We start from the raw sequence: 15339 nt of genomic DNA, 5'->3' as shown, positions 1-15339 counted from the left end.
TGTTTCTGAGGCGTAATTAGATCGTGGAAGGTGAAAATACACCTTAGATCTTTTACCTGGGAGCACAATATCACTGAGTACGAACCTGAAAGCAAAGAGGAAGAGATCAGATCGGTCAGTCACCCCAAGAGACACCACAGTTGAAAGTTTGGAATTAAAAACATTTTTTTTCCATTTCCTTTTTTCCCCCTGCTGGTCACTACCATGGTCAGAAAGCCTGTGGTGTCCACCATCTCCAGTGGGGCTTACCTGCAGGGCAGTGTTAATGGGAGGCTGCCGGCCCTGGGCGGCAAGGAGCCACCTGGGCAGGAGAAAGTTGTGCTGAAGAAGAAAATCACTCTGTTGAGAGGAATCTCCATCATCATTGGCACCATCATCGGAGCAGGCATCTTCATCTCTCCTAAGGGCGTGCTCCAGAACACAGGCAGCGTGGGCTTGTCCCTGGTGGTCTGGACAGTCTGTGGGGTCCTGTCACTGTTTGGTGAGTGTTCCTGCTTCTCTGGGGGTGTGTCTGTGGGGTTGAGCACTGTGCTGTCTGGGAGAGCAGAGGGAGATTTCAAACCAGGGAATGAATGGCAAAGGCTACCCCAGATTTTCTGCTTTTAGGGGATGTATGCAAACTATCTAAGCACACTGTTCACTGTTGGCAGAATGCTGAGTTCCCTGAAATTGCATCCTATAGTCTATGTTCTCTTTTCCTGACCAAGGCACTCTCTTTTCTGACTTTTCCCTTTGGCATTGAACGTTGATGCTAACTTTGATGACCCAGTAAAATACAGGTGAACTTTCTGTACCCGGCACTTGTGCTCAGTTAAGGTATGTTTGGGGTGTCTTGGCAGCTGGCAAGCTGAATGAAACACCTGTGAAGTGAAACCCGGTGTGGCCTATTTAGACACAGACCTGAGTGCTCAGCAGAAGTTTTACTGACTTTTTATTGGCAAAACAAATGGATGGCAGTCTTTTCCCTTTTAATTGTTTTAACTTCATGTGCTTGTCAGTTCCTAGTCTTCTTTCAAAAGTCCTTGAATGTGGATTGAAGTGTGATGGCCCATAATTCAGCTCCTTTTGTAACTGGGATTATTGCAAGGGTGTGAGCATATTTCACATTTTTTTATACTTTTCATCTCTCCCCAGTACCCATAGATTTTTGCAATATAAATTGTAAAATTGGAATTGGATATTAGTTTCCTATGTTGGCCCAGCTCTGTTTTCTTCGTTTACAGTTCACTTGGTCTTTGGAGACACAGGTCATTGGTCCACCTGTCTGCAGTTAGTCTCAACAGAACTGGTAGAACTGGTAGAAGAAATGTGATTATTAACTTTTATTCAAAACCTAGATCTCTTTTATTGATGTGATAATTAATAATAAAGAGGTAATAAATGTCCCCTCATGAGGTGGGCATATGACTGGAATGCTTCTTGGGTTAGCTGTAAAAGGTGTTAAAAACTGGTGAATGGTCAAGAAAATTAAATTGTATTTATACTATGGGGAAAATGTCTAAGATATATTTGCTCTTCTCTGGCAAATAGTGCTTTTTTATTCCAAAAGATACTGCTCTTTAAAGGTATTAACTCTGTCCTAACTCTCTAGGACCAAGTACTAACTCTTGGTCCTACATGGACCAACCTGTTTATCCTGAAGGTCTTGGTAGTATTTTCATGCATTGGTTTGAGCATTTATCTAGAGAACTCAAATTTTCATGATTAGGAAGAAAGTATTTTAAACAAAACTTGTTGAAATAAAAACTTAGTATAGAAATATCAACAGAGGAATTACATTTATGTGTTTACATAGGGTTTATGGTATTCATATGGTGTGGCATACACATTTATAGACAAAGAGAAACCTAATTATTGATCTTCTTAAATGATTTTGTTGTACCCTCAGCCTTTAATCTTCTCCAACACTTGGTATATTCAGAATAAATCATTGTCTAATAGGAGAAACCATAACCAGTTTCCTGGATTTTTTATACTGTGTGCATGCAGCTCCCACTATGTGATTACATTTTTGTACACTGTAAAAGGTTATTCAGATATGATAAAATGGGTGGCTCTGAGCATTAACTAGTTAAAGTGATGTTGACTTGTACTAAGAAAATATGCTTCTGCATAAGTGTGTCATCTCAAGCGGTTAAAAATAAGCTAATGAGACTAGCTAAGTTTACACTTGAGTTGGTATTCTTTGATTACTAATCACAGGGAATATGCTCCTATACTAATCTATTTATCGATGTTTGTGTTACACTGGTCACTTGAGCTACTAGGAACTTTTGACAGGAGTACCTTCTTAACAGGAAGCAAAGCAAATATAAGAAAAAAAATTCTTTGTCTTAAAACTCTGGAACTAAGAGTATAGAATGTGTATATTGTGTTTACAATTTTGTTTAAAGCCAGGTTTAATACATCGGTTCTTACATCCTAGTTTGAACTGTTTTCATCTGACTAATATGGTTATGGAGCTTGAAACTTTTAAATGAAAATTTCACTTCCCCAGAACTCAATTTAAACCTGGGGCAACCATCCTGGAGTTTAACCAAAGAATACACAGGTCTAGGTATTGATTCTCTGGAGATAAATTCTGAGGTTCTTAAGACACTTTCCAATAACACTTACTATTGGATGATTTTCTGTACAGCCTACCAACATGGCAACTGGTTTCCAATAGAGAATGAACTGCAACTAGTTATAGTTAGTTTCAAATGGACAAACTGTATTGGTGATTCCCAACTATCCATCTGTAGACTAAGTTACTTTAAAATTAGCTGTGCTAATTTTAAAATAATAGATTTTCTTTGATGCCTCTGTTGAAGAGTCTGGCCTCTCTTGATCAGAGAGTAGGTCTGGGGTATGGCCTTAGTGCTTGTATTTTTTATTTTAATTAAAAAATTGTTCCCAGCTGACTCTGATACAGTGCTAGTTTTGGAAATAGGATAAGCAACACTAAGATTTTGCTGAATATCCAAATTACATTTATGTTGTAAATGAAGCTCTACTGATTAGTAATGATTTCTCACACTTTTGGTCTCCAGAGTAGCTCAGGCAGAAATTATGTCTTACATTTGAGTACTTAGTAGTATGGGTAGAACTTTTCACATAATGTCAAGATATACTTTTCATTATATATAAAATAAGTTGCTCACAGTAGTAGGTAAAGCTGTATTTCATGAGGTGCTTTCTGTGTGTCAGGCCTGTTACTGACCTTGGCATTCATTTTCATGTTTATACACACAATCCCCTTATGAGGTGAGAATTAAAATCTTTATTTCTTAGAGAATGAAACTGAGGTTTGGGGAGATTACATAATCTGCTCAAGTCTTTGTGAATTTTATTGCTAAATGTTAAAAATTGTTGGTAGTTAATTTTATCTCCATGTTCGTAAATGTTACAGCATCTCTTTTTCAAAACTTTTATTTCAGTCACCTAGGAATGATACTCTGAAATACATCTGTAAGAAACTTTCCTAAAAATAGAATATCTGAGTCAAATGAATTTTGTTGATAAACAAAACATATCCTACAAATTAAATGAAGCCTTCCAAAACCTCGAGTCCATACTTTTCAGGAGAAGAGAGGAATTTTATTTATTTTTATGTGTCACAAAAACATCATTTATTAAAAGGATGCTCAATATAATGAGGCCAATTTGATATAATTCTTTGTCTGGATGTGAAATTATGTTCTTTAAAAATGGATTATTATTATTGGCATCTACTTTCTCTTGAGATTAAAATTCTTAATAATATTATGTTGTTTTAGAAGTTTGTCTTTACCATTTCAAGTAAAATGACCTTGAACAAAATGAACGAGAGTTCAAGCATGAGGAAGTTACAAGAGGAGTTTGGGGGTTCTAAGGAGTTTGATGAGTATTGTTTATTTTGCAGAAAGGTGTCATTCAAATCAGAGGATGTAGTATCATCTCATGAAACATTGATGTGTCCATTCTACTGCTGGATGACTTGGTAATATTTTAACTTTGTGCCTTTTTATCATAATTATTTCGCAGGAGCCTTGTCCTACGCTGAACTGGGAACAAGTATAAAAAAATCTGGTGGTCATTACACATATATTCTAGAAGTCTTTGGCCCATTACCAGCTTTTGTGCGAGTTTGGGTAGAACTGCTCATTATACGGTAAGAGCCTAGATAGAAAAAAGATTAAGGAAAAATAAACCTATTCATTATCCCATTTTTGAATCACTTTGATTATTTTTAAATAATTAGAAATATGCATGACTATGTGATAAATATATGTCTCCTTCATGGCATAAAATCTGGGATGAAATACCTTTCTCAATGTTTTTAATCCATTTTACACTGGCAGTAGTTTTCTAACCATGCCAAACTTTCAAAACATCTGCTTGTTGTTGATATTCAACTATTCTCTATGTCATTTTCAGGAAAGATGCTGACCTGAAAAGAATATGAATTGTCAAAATCTACCATGATAAATCAGACCTTTTGTTTGATTATTAATTGTAATTAGACAAAATTAAATGTTCTCCTAGGAACTGGGGTTTTCCTTCTTGTGGATTACACCATTAAGCCATCTTAAGTTTACCCAGTTTTCGTGACTAGGAAACTTCTGTTCCTAGCAACTTAGTATGTCATCAAGTTTTATATTCTACCAAAACAAACAAACAAACACACACTTGTCACAAATGACTCATATCCTCACATTAAACAAATCAGTGAACTACAGTTGCAAAAAGCTTTTTTGATTATATTGTTGTAAGAATACATTCCCCTTCCTGATTGCCTTGGTTTAAAATCAAACCAAATAATGCTAAGTCACTCTGAATAGCAAGTTTCCTCCAATTTTGTGGAAAACTTATGATGTCACGTGAGAACTTCAGATTACCCTTAAAGCAAACTGCTTCCCTGAAATGTGACTAGCACATTCTGACTGCAGAATTTAACAGAAATAATTAAAGAAACTTGCTCTTACTGTAAACTTATCAGACTTACACAGCTGAAAGCTCCTGTGAGCTCTTATCCTATCATTTAGAGGTAAGTGGTAAATGCAGAGCTAATAAGTATTGACTTAACACTAATCTTGATTTTTATAGTCCTAGGAGTCTCTTTTGTAGTAAAGAGCGCTTAGAATAGTATTTGCATCTTTGTTCAGTCTGTTCTCGTTTTAAGCAATTTTGCATTATTTAAAACTTGTTATAATGAAATAATGATAAAGAAGTATTTTGTTCCTTTTCTAAACTCTGGGATTTGCCTGGGAGGTGCCTTCCACTCTTTTCTGATAATATGAAGATTACTCTTCAAAGGTCAACTTAAGTTCTATCCTTTCCACAGTTAATTTCCTGTTCACCCTAGTTGATAGTATTTCTTTCCTCTCTTAATTCTTCTGAAAAAAAAAATGCAGTTTCTGCTTCTCATTTGCCATTGAACATGCTGGCTTATATTCTTACTGAATATTTTAGGAATCTGTGCTCTGTTTCCCTTTTAAAACTGCGAGCATTTCAAGCATATAAAATCAGGTCGCTCACTTTTTGTAACTCTTACACTACTTATTGTCATATATTAAATGCGCTGATTGTCCTATATTAAATTATTTTTGAATAGGAGTTGAAAGATTAATAATCATTCAATCTTTCAGTAAGTTATATTGAGTTGGCCAAAATGTTCATTCAGGTTTTTCCACTAAGTCGGCATGGGAAATCCCTAACAGATTTTTTTGGCCAACCCTAATAGTTTGAATAAGATATACTCAGTTTTCAAATGAGTACAATACTTATTTAGAGTGGTAGCCTGTCAGAATAGTGGGCTTTGGGGCCTGATGCAGTTGAGCTTGAGTCCCTCTCCAGCCGTGTACTGGCTAATTGTGTTGGCTGGTTAGCCACACTTGGGTTAATTGCTCAGCATTGTGATGGACATGATCATGCCATTTGTGGTAGTAGCACCAACACAGTGCTTATTCATTCATTTATTCATTCCACAAACTATGCTACTGAATGGTGTATGGCAAGTTAAAAAGATCTAAAGTGAAGTGAGCCTCAGTTCTCATTCTCAAGTAGCTTATAATCATATTGCCTTAGAGAGCTACTTAACAGGGTGTGTGTTTATGGAAACAGTTACCTAAATATATTCTAGAAGCTTTTGTAATGGATTCATATATTTCTTTGTAATAATGGACTCGCATTACTCAGTTGGTCTCTCAGAGTAATGAATGACTTGAGGGGTGACAAAATACCTGATTAGTTTAACATTCCTCTTCCATTGAAAGCACCCATGGTACCTAAATATTTACTATTAAAACTGTACTTCAGATTAAGTCACTTTTGTCAGAAATAATCTGTAACAAATCTTAAAAGGAAATTATACATCAGGGGTCATTTGAATTCATCCATTCACCATGTATTCATTAGTTTTCTGTTGTGTGACAGACACTTTACCATACACTGAGGATGAAATAGTGATTAATATAGTCATACTCATGAAGCTCACGGTCAAGTGAGGGAAACAGTTATCAATCAAGACATCATGTAAGAGAATAAAAAGTTACTACTGTGATACACACGTGAAAGGGGAGCTGTGAAGTTCCATAAAAGAGTATCCTCTGGGAGATCTAATGCAATCAGAGGACTGAAGAAGCTTCCTTGGGAAAAAGATTGAACTAAGACCTGAGGTATAAGAAACTGTCAGAGTTTCAGGGGCTCCAGGCAAAGGGTACTCAGATCCTTCTAGTGGGAGGAAGCACACTGAAGGGGAAGGAAAAGTTTTGACCAGATGAAGCCTTGAATTGAAGGATTTTTGTGTATTCTGACTATGTTTTGAAAGCACTAAAATGACGTGATCAGATTTTAATTTATACATCAGGAATTTATAAATAATGGAGAATAAGAAAAATGTCTTGTTGTGGTCAGGAGATCATCTTGGAAAAGAAAAAAAATCAAGAAATCTCACTACTGCGCATCTACACTGAGGAAATAATAATTGAAAAAGACACGGGCACCCCAGTATTTATCACAGCACTGTTTATGATAGCCAGGATATGGAAGCAATCTAGATGTCCACTGATGGATGAATGGATAAAGAAGATGTGGTACATATATACAATGGAATGTTGCTCAGCTATAAACCAGAACACATTTGAGTCAGTTCTAATGAGGTGGATGAACCTGGAGCCTGTTATACATAGTGAAGTCAGAAAGAGAAAAACAAATACCGTATATTAACACATATGTATGGAATCTAGGAAGATGGTACTGATAAACCTATTTGCAGGGTAGCAGTGGAGACGCAGACCTAGAGAACAGACTTGTGGACACGGGGGTGGAAAGGAGAGAGTGGGGTGATTTGAGAGAGTAGCCTTGAAACATATACATTACCATAGATAAAATAGATAGCCAGTGGGAATTTGCTACATGATTCAAGGTGGTCAAATCTGGTGCTCTGTGCCAACCTAGGGGAGCTGGGATCAGGTGGGAGCTGGGAGGGAGATTCAAGAAGAAGGGACATATGTATGCCTATTGATGCATGGCAGAAACCAACACAATATTGTAAAGCAGTTATCCTCCAATTAAAAATAAATAAATCTATCCGGTTTCTAATACCAGTAGGTCGGGGTTGGAATACATAATGGTGGTTGGTTTCCTGACAATCTAGGGGTTGGACCTGGAGGTTGAGTGACCATGAGATGGAAGATAAACTGAAATGGAAGACGTGGCATGGGAAAGTAGATAATTCCATTGACTTGCCTGTGTATCTAACAAACATGCATTCATATGTAGTATATTTAAGCTGGAAAGGCCTGTGTCATTTTCTAACAGAAAATTGAAAAACTAAAATAGAATCATTTGCTACCTGTTTTACTATATACCTGAACTTATTTCATTTTCTTATCTCATTCATGTTTTCTCCATTTATAAAATTATAAGACTAATTTTATTTTTCAACACATACTTTTCACCTAAATATTTCTATGGAATTAAGAATAATCACTTGGCTTTTCAAGGCTTTTCTGCATGGAAAAATCTAGACTAATACAATATCAAGCATGTAAGCATATATTTGCAATGAACACTTATTAATACTAATTTTTTTTAAGTTGAATTTTGTGTTCCTTTTCTGAACCGATTAGACTGCACTGTTAACTCATTCCTGCTCTGCTGGAGTTTAATTGTTGACTTACTGAGAAAGGGAACTATTTCTTGTGCGGCCCAGCTCTATTGGATCTCAAGTAATAAACTAGATTTTTAAGAAAAAGTCAAATATGGGAGGGAAGAGGAAAAACTGAGAGCACCCAGCCTTGTTCCCAAGCAGATGTGAAGTTTAAAAACTAGCTACCAAAGTTGCAGACAGTATTTCATTTGGAATATCTGTGACAACCTAATCAAATATAGGCTAAAAACTCAACATTCAGAAAACTAAGATCATGGCACCCAGTCCCATCATTTCATGGCAAATAGATGGGGAAACAGTGACAGACTTTATTTTGGGGGGCTCCAAAATCACTGCAGATGGTGACTGCAGCCATGAAATTAAGAAACACTTGCTCCTTGGAAGAAAAGCTATGACAAACCTAGGGAGTGTATTAAAAAGCAGAGACATTACTTTGTCAACAAAGGTCCATCTAGTCAAAGCTATGGTTTTTCCAGTAGTCTTGTATGGGTGTGAGAATTCAACTATAAAGAAAGATGAGTGCCAAAGAATTAATGCTTTTGCACTATGTTGTTGGAGTAGATTCTTGAGAGTCCCTTGGACTGCAAGGAGATCCAACCAGTCTATCCTAAAAGAAATCAGTCCTGAATATTCATTGGAAGGACATGCTGAAGCTGAAACTTCAATACTTTGGCCACCTGATGCGAAGAACCAACTTATTAGAAAAGACCCTGATGCTGGGAAAGATTGAAAGAGGGAGGAGAAGGGGACGACAGACTATGAGATGGTTGGATGGCACCACTGATGGTGCCAGACATGAGTTTGAGTAGGCTCCGGGAATTCATGATGGACAGGGAAGCCTGGCATGCTGCAGTCCAGGGAGTCACAAAGAGTTGGATACGACTGAGTAACTGAACTGTATCAAATATATAGAGTTCTGAAAATCATAGACTTCTCTATTTTTGTTCCATATGCTGAGTAACAGCACCTCATGGTAGAAAAAGTTAGTGAAAGTGCTATTTTTTTTCCCTGTGGTTAACCTAAATATTCATTTCTTCTAGCCCTGCAGCCACTGCTGTGATATCTCTGGCATTTGGACGCTATATTCTGGAACCATTTTTTATTCACTGTGAAATTCCTGAACTTGCAATCAAGCTCATTACAGCTGTGGGCATAAGTGAGTATCATAGTTATAAATATGAAAAACAAAATAGTCCCTACAAAAGTGATTGGAGACAAAATTTCTTGAGACTTTTTGCATGGTGGTACTACTCCTCCCATGGTGTTCTTCTTGCTTACAACTGCTCGCCAGATTTGTGTTGGAAAACAAAGAAAAGAATAAGCGTTTGGAGTGATGACTGCTACAACATTATAAGCCTATTTTGTATTGGGTCAATAGATGTGATGGCTAATCTTTTAAAACAGGCAAACAAAACCACCTTGTTAGTAAAATAGTAACTTGATTGTGCATAAAAAGAGACTTTTACAAGTGAAAACCCAATTTTTAAATGGGTGTTCTGAATTATAAAATATCCTTCCTTAGTCATAACATGTGGAAGTATAAGGCACTTACCCTCATGGAATGGTGTTTGTGTGTTGGGTGTGTATGTTGTGTTCATGAATTTTCTAGTGTTACCAGCTGCCACTCTGTGTTTGGATGTTAGCTGTCCATTGATGGTCACTAGACTCTTCTTCCAATGTTTGATTATTAGTAGCATTTCTCAAACAGTTTTCTTTTATCATTTCCAAATTAGGAAGTTGCTCATTTTCATCATTGGGCACAGATATTAGAACTTTTTTTAAAAAAGGAAGTAAAAAAAGAGGAACATGCACAATATGACGTAAGTGATGTGAGGCTCAATGTGACTCTAACTTCCTATTGCAAGAGAGAGGTGACCATTCCACAGTAGAGGTGAGTGACTAGTAGGAAAGAGTTAGCAATTACACATAACATAGCTCTAGTACTGGGTCCTTATTTCTGAACTTAAATAGGTTCATCCTGGATTCCCCCCTTAATTCAGGAAACATAATAATTGTTATGTGGAATATTTGAAGGAAGACCAAGGAAAATACTTGAATGAGATATTTCCAATAGGAAAATACTTGAATGAGATATTTCCAATAGTGTTCTCGATTGATCTTACCCTTTACACACACTACAGCTGTGAGACATGGGGTCAAGTCACTTCTCCTTTCTACACCTCAGTGTTGTTATTTATAAATCATGTCCAGTCTCATAAGGTGTCTTTTGAGGATTAAATGATATTAGAAGAGACAGTGTATATTAAGTGTTTTGAGTAATGCTAGACAAGTTTTAAGAAGTTACAAACGGTAGTGTTTTATACTCTTGTGGGAAAACATCTCATCAAGTTCCATAAAACCAGGGCCTTAACTAACTGCTGTGTTTCCAGCCGTTCACATAGCCCCTAGTATGTTGTTTGTGCTCAAAAAATATTTGTTCATGACTGATTTTAATGAGAAGAGACATAAGCATTCTTCTCTAGTAGGGAAGCTAAAGGAATGCCTATGTGTTAAACTTGGAGGATTGTACATCTTCAAATTTCTCAAGCAGCAGGAATTGGAGGTAAATGAAATAGATTTTGCTCAGATCTAACACCGTGAAGCTTTGATTTTTTGAACCATTTTAGCATTGTGGTTATAGCTCAGGCTCTGGAGGCAAACAACCTGAAATTGAAATTTAGTGTCAGGGTTTTTAGTTATGTGATTTGGGGCTAAATATTAAATCTCATTAAGCATCAGTTTTATTTATTGGTAAAATACCTGTGAGATGATAATTTATCTTGAATGGCTGTGGAAGGATGAAGTTTTCCTTAGATTTTCAAGACTTTAGCAGAGTGCCTTGCCCATGGAAAGTTCTTGATAAATCTAGTGTTCCACTTAGGGACTGGATCAGTAGCCACTGTTGGCCTCATTTTATTCTTGTCTCTCAACTGACTGAGGCAGAATCAAATCACAATTATTATATTTGAAAAGAAAAACTCAGGGGTAGCATTTTGAGAGCTCTGTAAATTGCCAGTCAGAGGTTACTGATTAAAAGCTGTAACAGCAAACTTTCGTTATATATTATGTAAATATTTACAAATCCACAGCTTGGATTGAGAAGGACTTATAATGAATTAGATAATGACAACACATTACCGTTTTGGTAAATCTAGATAGCTCTTTTATTTGTCCCAATTCTGTTAAACATTTTAAAGGGAAAAACTGTATTTTAGAGGAGTAAATGGAAACTGTTCAAATCAAACATTTAAAGCATTATAGGTAAGAATGATTAAATATGTTGGAGTATACAAAAGCTGTAGTAGAGTTTGGTGGTGGCGTAGCTAACAAAGAGCCTGAGTAAATCTTGGATGAACTTAGTCACGTTCTTCCATTTTTACCATTAGTTATAACATTAATTTACAGATTTTAATGCAAGCTTGAGTTTCTGAGGAAATTTGTTCCTAGAATCAGAAGCACTGAAAGATGAAAGTAGATAGTCTTGCAACTCGGTGGCAGGTGATATAAATCAATGGCCTAATTGGGAGTCAAACTGTCTCTGAGAACTTAGCTCTAAAGCAACAGCAGGTGGAGACGGAGACAGAAAAGGAGACATTTACCTGGGGACAGAAAAGGAGACATTTACCTGGGGGCAAATCTCACATTCTGTAGGGTTCAAAACGGGAGAGAGGTGATTTTCTGCCTGCTGGGGTGAAAGGTTAGTGAAAAGTAGAAAACAGAGTTTAATTGCTGAATTGCTTCCCTATGTTCTCCTACAGGGGATGGAAGCAATTTGTGGTAGTTTCAATTCTCTAGTTCAAGTGTAGAAGAAGAACAAACCTGAAGGATATTGTTATGGTCAAATCATAGAAGAAAACAAATTTCAGGGTTTGTGAAATGTTAACCATCACTTGAGAAGTGAGACTGGGGTGGGAGTGTGGCATTGCTAAATACTAATTACCCCTCTGGGGCTTCCCTGGTGGCTCAGACAGTAAAGCGTCTGCATGCAATGCAGGAGACCTGGGTTGGATCCCTGGGTTGGGAAGATCCCCTGGAGAAGGAAATGGCAACCCATTCCAGTACTCTTGCCTGGAAAATCCCCTGAATGAAGGAGACTGGTAGGGTTTACTCCTCTCCTCTTTTGAAAGTATTCAACTTCATTTCTCTCAAATTAATAAAGGCGAAAAGTTTTGAGGTTTTTCCCTGTTGGTCCAGTGGTTAAGACTTCTGCCTTCCAATGCAGGGCATGCGGGTTTGATCCTTTGCATGGTACTAGATCCCACATGCCTAGCAGCCAAAAAACTGCAACATGAAACAGAAGCAATATTGTAACAAATTCAGTAAAGACTTTAAAAATGGCCCACATTAAAAAAAAATCTTTAAGGAAAAAAGGGTTTTGCTTACTCCAAGTCTTGTCCATTCTGGCAAGCATGTCAGGCAGGTGGAAGCTGAGTAGGGAAATCTTATATATTCACATTTGTCTTCGCTCCTCTATCCCAGTGTTCCTGGGTAAAGGCACATTGCTGCCTTTACTTTGTATGGAACTTCATGAATTTCCACTCCCCTCAAGGTTTCAGTGAACACTGAAGTATGTTCAAGAGTTAAAATGACATTTAGTTTTTGGTTCTGGTCTCCTGAAATCAGACCCTGTTTAAGTCTACACTTGAGTGGCAGAATATTCTAATAAAAGTACCTTATCTCAGACACATCCCTAACAACTCTCTGAGTCTCAGTTTTCTTATTAGTTTAATTTACGTGGGTGAATAAAGAGCCTTAGCTTCTTCCCACAACCTGGGGGAATAACTGGAGAAAGCAAACAAAATAACACTTGTGATTATGATGTGAGAAAAAGAGATAGCCATTTCTATAAATGCATTACTGTATTTTTTCAAACTGTACTCTACTAGCATCATTAAATTACATGAAAGAAAGTCTAAGCTGAGTTCTGTGCTAGTTTTTCAAATATTGCACATAAAGTGGCTCTGTTTAAACCTGAAATTGGACTATCTTTACTCCTCTTCTACTGTTACTAAATACCATGACAACCAATTCTTAGGTAGAGATATGTAGTATTGAAATATACAAGGACTTCAAAACAATAGCCATACCCTTCAGAAGGATGAGAAATAAAATGTGGAATCAAAGTGTCTTGAAATCCCAGCCAAGATAAACATGAGCCTTAGCAGAGAGGAACAGCATCAGATGTTTGAGAGAACTAGTGAAATCATATGTGTCTTTTGACCTGCTTCCTCATCGTTACCTGTGAACTACTGGTAAAATTGTGGACTCTGGAGTCAGCTTACTTGGCTTCAATCCTATCTTCACCTTTACCTTTGTGAACATGGACAAGTTAAGTAACATCCGGGTTCTCAGCTATTCATCTGAAAAATAATGCTGATGATGGTAACCAAGTCACAGAGATATGAGGATTAAATAATATTATCCATGTAAGGTCTTTGCGCAATGTGTGTCATATAATAGTGTACATTTGTTTAATGCTTACCATTTTTATTCCCAATAGTGAGATCCTAGATGCAGCCTTTCTCCTTTATAAAGGTGTTTATTGCTACATAGCTTCTCTGAGATGAATCCATCCAGGAAACAAATGCTAACAGAAAAGTGGAGGCAACTCAGGCAGCTGCTACAAAGAACAGTGGAACAGTTCACTTCAGCTCACCATGATGCATCCATACAGTGTCCATATATTTTACCAGCTTAGCACAAAGCAGCCAGAAGCCAGGAAGAACCTGAACCTGGAGAAAAAACAAAAACAATATATCCAGACTCAGTAACCTCACTCTGCAAAACAAAAGACAAACTTGAATTACTGAAGTACAGAAAGAAATGCTTACCAGTCCTTAAATCACACTATCAGTTTTTAACACTCCCCTAAACATCCTCTTCAAATGCAGCTCCCTTCCCTATATATTTCTGATTGCCAGATAACTTTCATTGCTGCATTTCAGTTCTTAGGAACTGACCAGTGCCATTAACAAGTAAATAAAAGCTATATATCCCTCTATTTTCATTTTGGTAACATTTAAGGTCAGCAAAAAAAAATAATAAACTCAAATCAATACAGGTGATTTTTAATGCATGAAATTAGCAATTATTATTCAAAGGAAGTAAAGCTAGGATGAAAGCTTGCTCAGATTTCTTTAATGATTACCGTGTAAATAGATAGTGTATAAAAACCAGAGTAGATACTATTTGTTTCAGAAACTCTGAAAGCTCTTAGCATTTAGTGAATCCCAAATCCCTTTTCAATATTGTTGGATAAGCAACATACGTGGACTGAAACTTCTCTGTAAAGACACGATGAAACAGCAGTTTTCGCCACTTGAGGACCTCCACAGTGCCTCTGTACTGGCTGCCTCATTGCTTGTTAAGCTGTATCCCTTCAGGGTCATAGAGGTACATCTCAGCTGGAATTTGGCATATGGAGTAATGAGGGCAATGTCTGGATGCTCAGATAAAGCAGGGTTTTGAGAAACCTTTTGAGAGAAATCAGACTTAACCAGAATTTTGATTTCAGCTGCCTGAGAGGAAAGCAAGGTGAGATTATCAATTCATAATATTTGTTTGATTTTTGTCTTCCATTTTTCTAAGAAAACTTTACAAAACACAAAATTCCCAGCACACATTTTTGTTTTCTATTTCAATAGGCATTGAATTCGAACACTCTTTATGAAAGTAACAAACCTTCTTTCCTCTTCCCAAATACATAGAGGTTCTAATATGAGAATGCCTCTCCTTTCCCTGTCCCTTCCCCCTCCTTTTCCTTCCTTCCTCTCTCTATTCCTTTCTCTCTTCTTCCTTCCTCCTCTTTTCCCTTCCTCTCTTTACAATAGCCCTTTTCTACTGTGGAGTACTCTCAGTAATGGTGTTTGGGTTTTTAGGAGCTCTGCTTAAAAGCAAACAGTGCTCTTTTGTGTTGGTGGGAACATGAGTCCAATTATTTTCAGACCAATGCTGAATCTCCTTAACTAAAAAAACAATCCCTTTCATATGATGATTCATTTATCACAGAGTCATTTGCATAGAAAAAGGACAAGAATCACTGGGTGATGACGATGAGTGCAGAGTTGCATTAAATTGTTTTCAGTATATAAGTGCTTTTTACAGGGGCAAGAAAAATCATTTTACTTTTTATCTTTCTGCTGATAAAATAATGCACTTGGCAATTAACAAAGGACCTGTCTAGTTCTTCAGGTTTCCAGCTTCAA

The 15339-nt window shown here is 36.9% G+C and overlaps 1 protein-coding gene across 2 annotated transcripts in view; it reads left to right on the top strand.

Annotated features, from left to right (window-relative positions):
* SLC7A11 (solute carrier family 7 member 11) overlaps positions 1-15339 on the top strand; it is a 979966-nt gene that overhangs the window by 667016 nt on the left and 297611 nt on the right. For both annotated transcript variants that reach the window (XM_081540538.1, XM_081540539.1), the window contains exons 1-3: positions 125-481; positions 4006-4132; positions 9175-9290. In XM_081540538.1, coding sequence (XP_081396664.1) covers positions 205-481; positions 4006-4132; positions 9175-9290 — 520 coding nt within the window. In that variant the 5' untranslated portion in view covers positions 125-204. Of the gene's footprint in view, positions 482-4005; positions 4133-9174; positions 9291-15339 lie in introns of those variants that run through there.

The sequence above is a fragment of the Giraffa tippelskirchi genome, chromosome 11 (genome assembly GCF_054371585.1).
Source record: "Giraffa tippelskirchi isolate mGirTip1 chromosome 11, T2T-mGirTip1v1.2.pri, whole genome shotgun sequence".
Classification (NCBI taxonomy): domain Eukaryota; kingdom Metazoa; phylum Chordata; class Mammalia; order Artiodactyla; family Giraffidae; genus Giraffa; species Giraffa tippelskirchi.
This window is presented reverse-complemented; position numbering and strand designations above follow the sequence as displayed.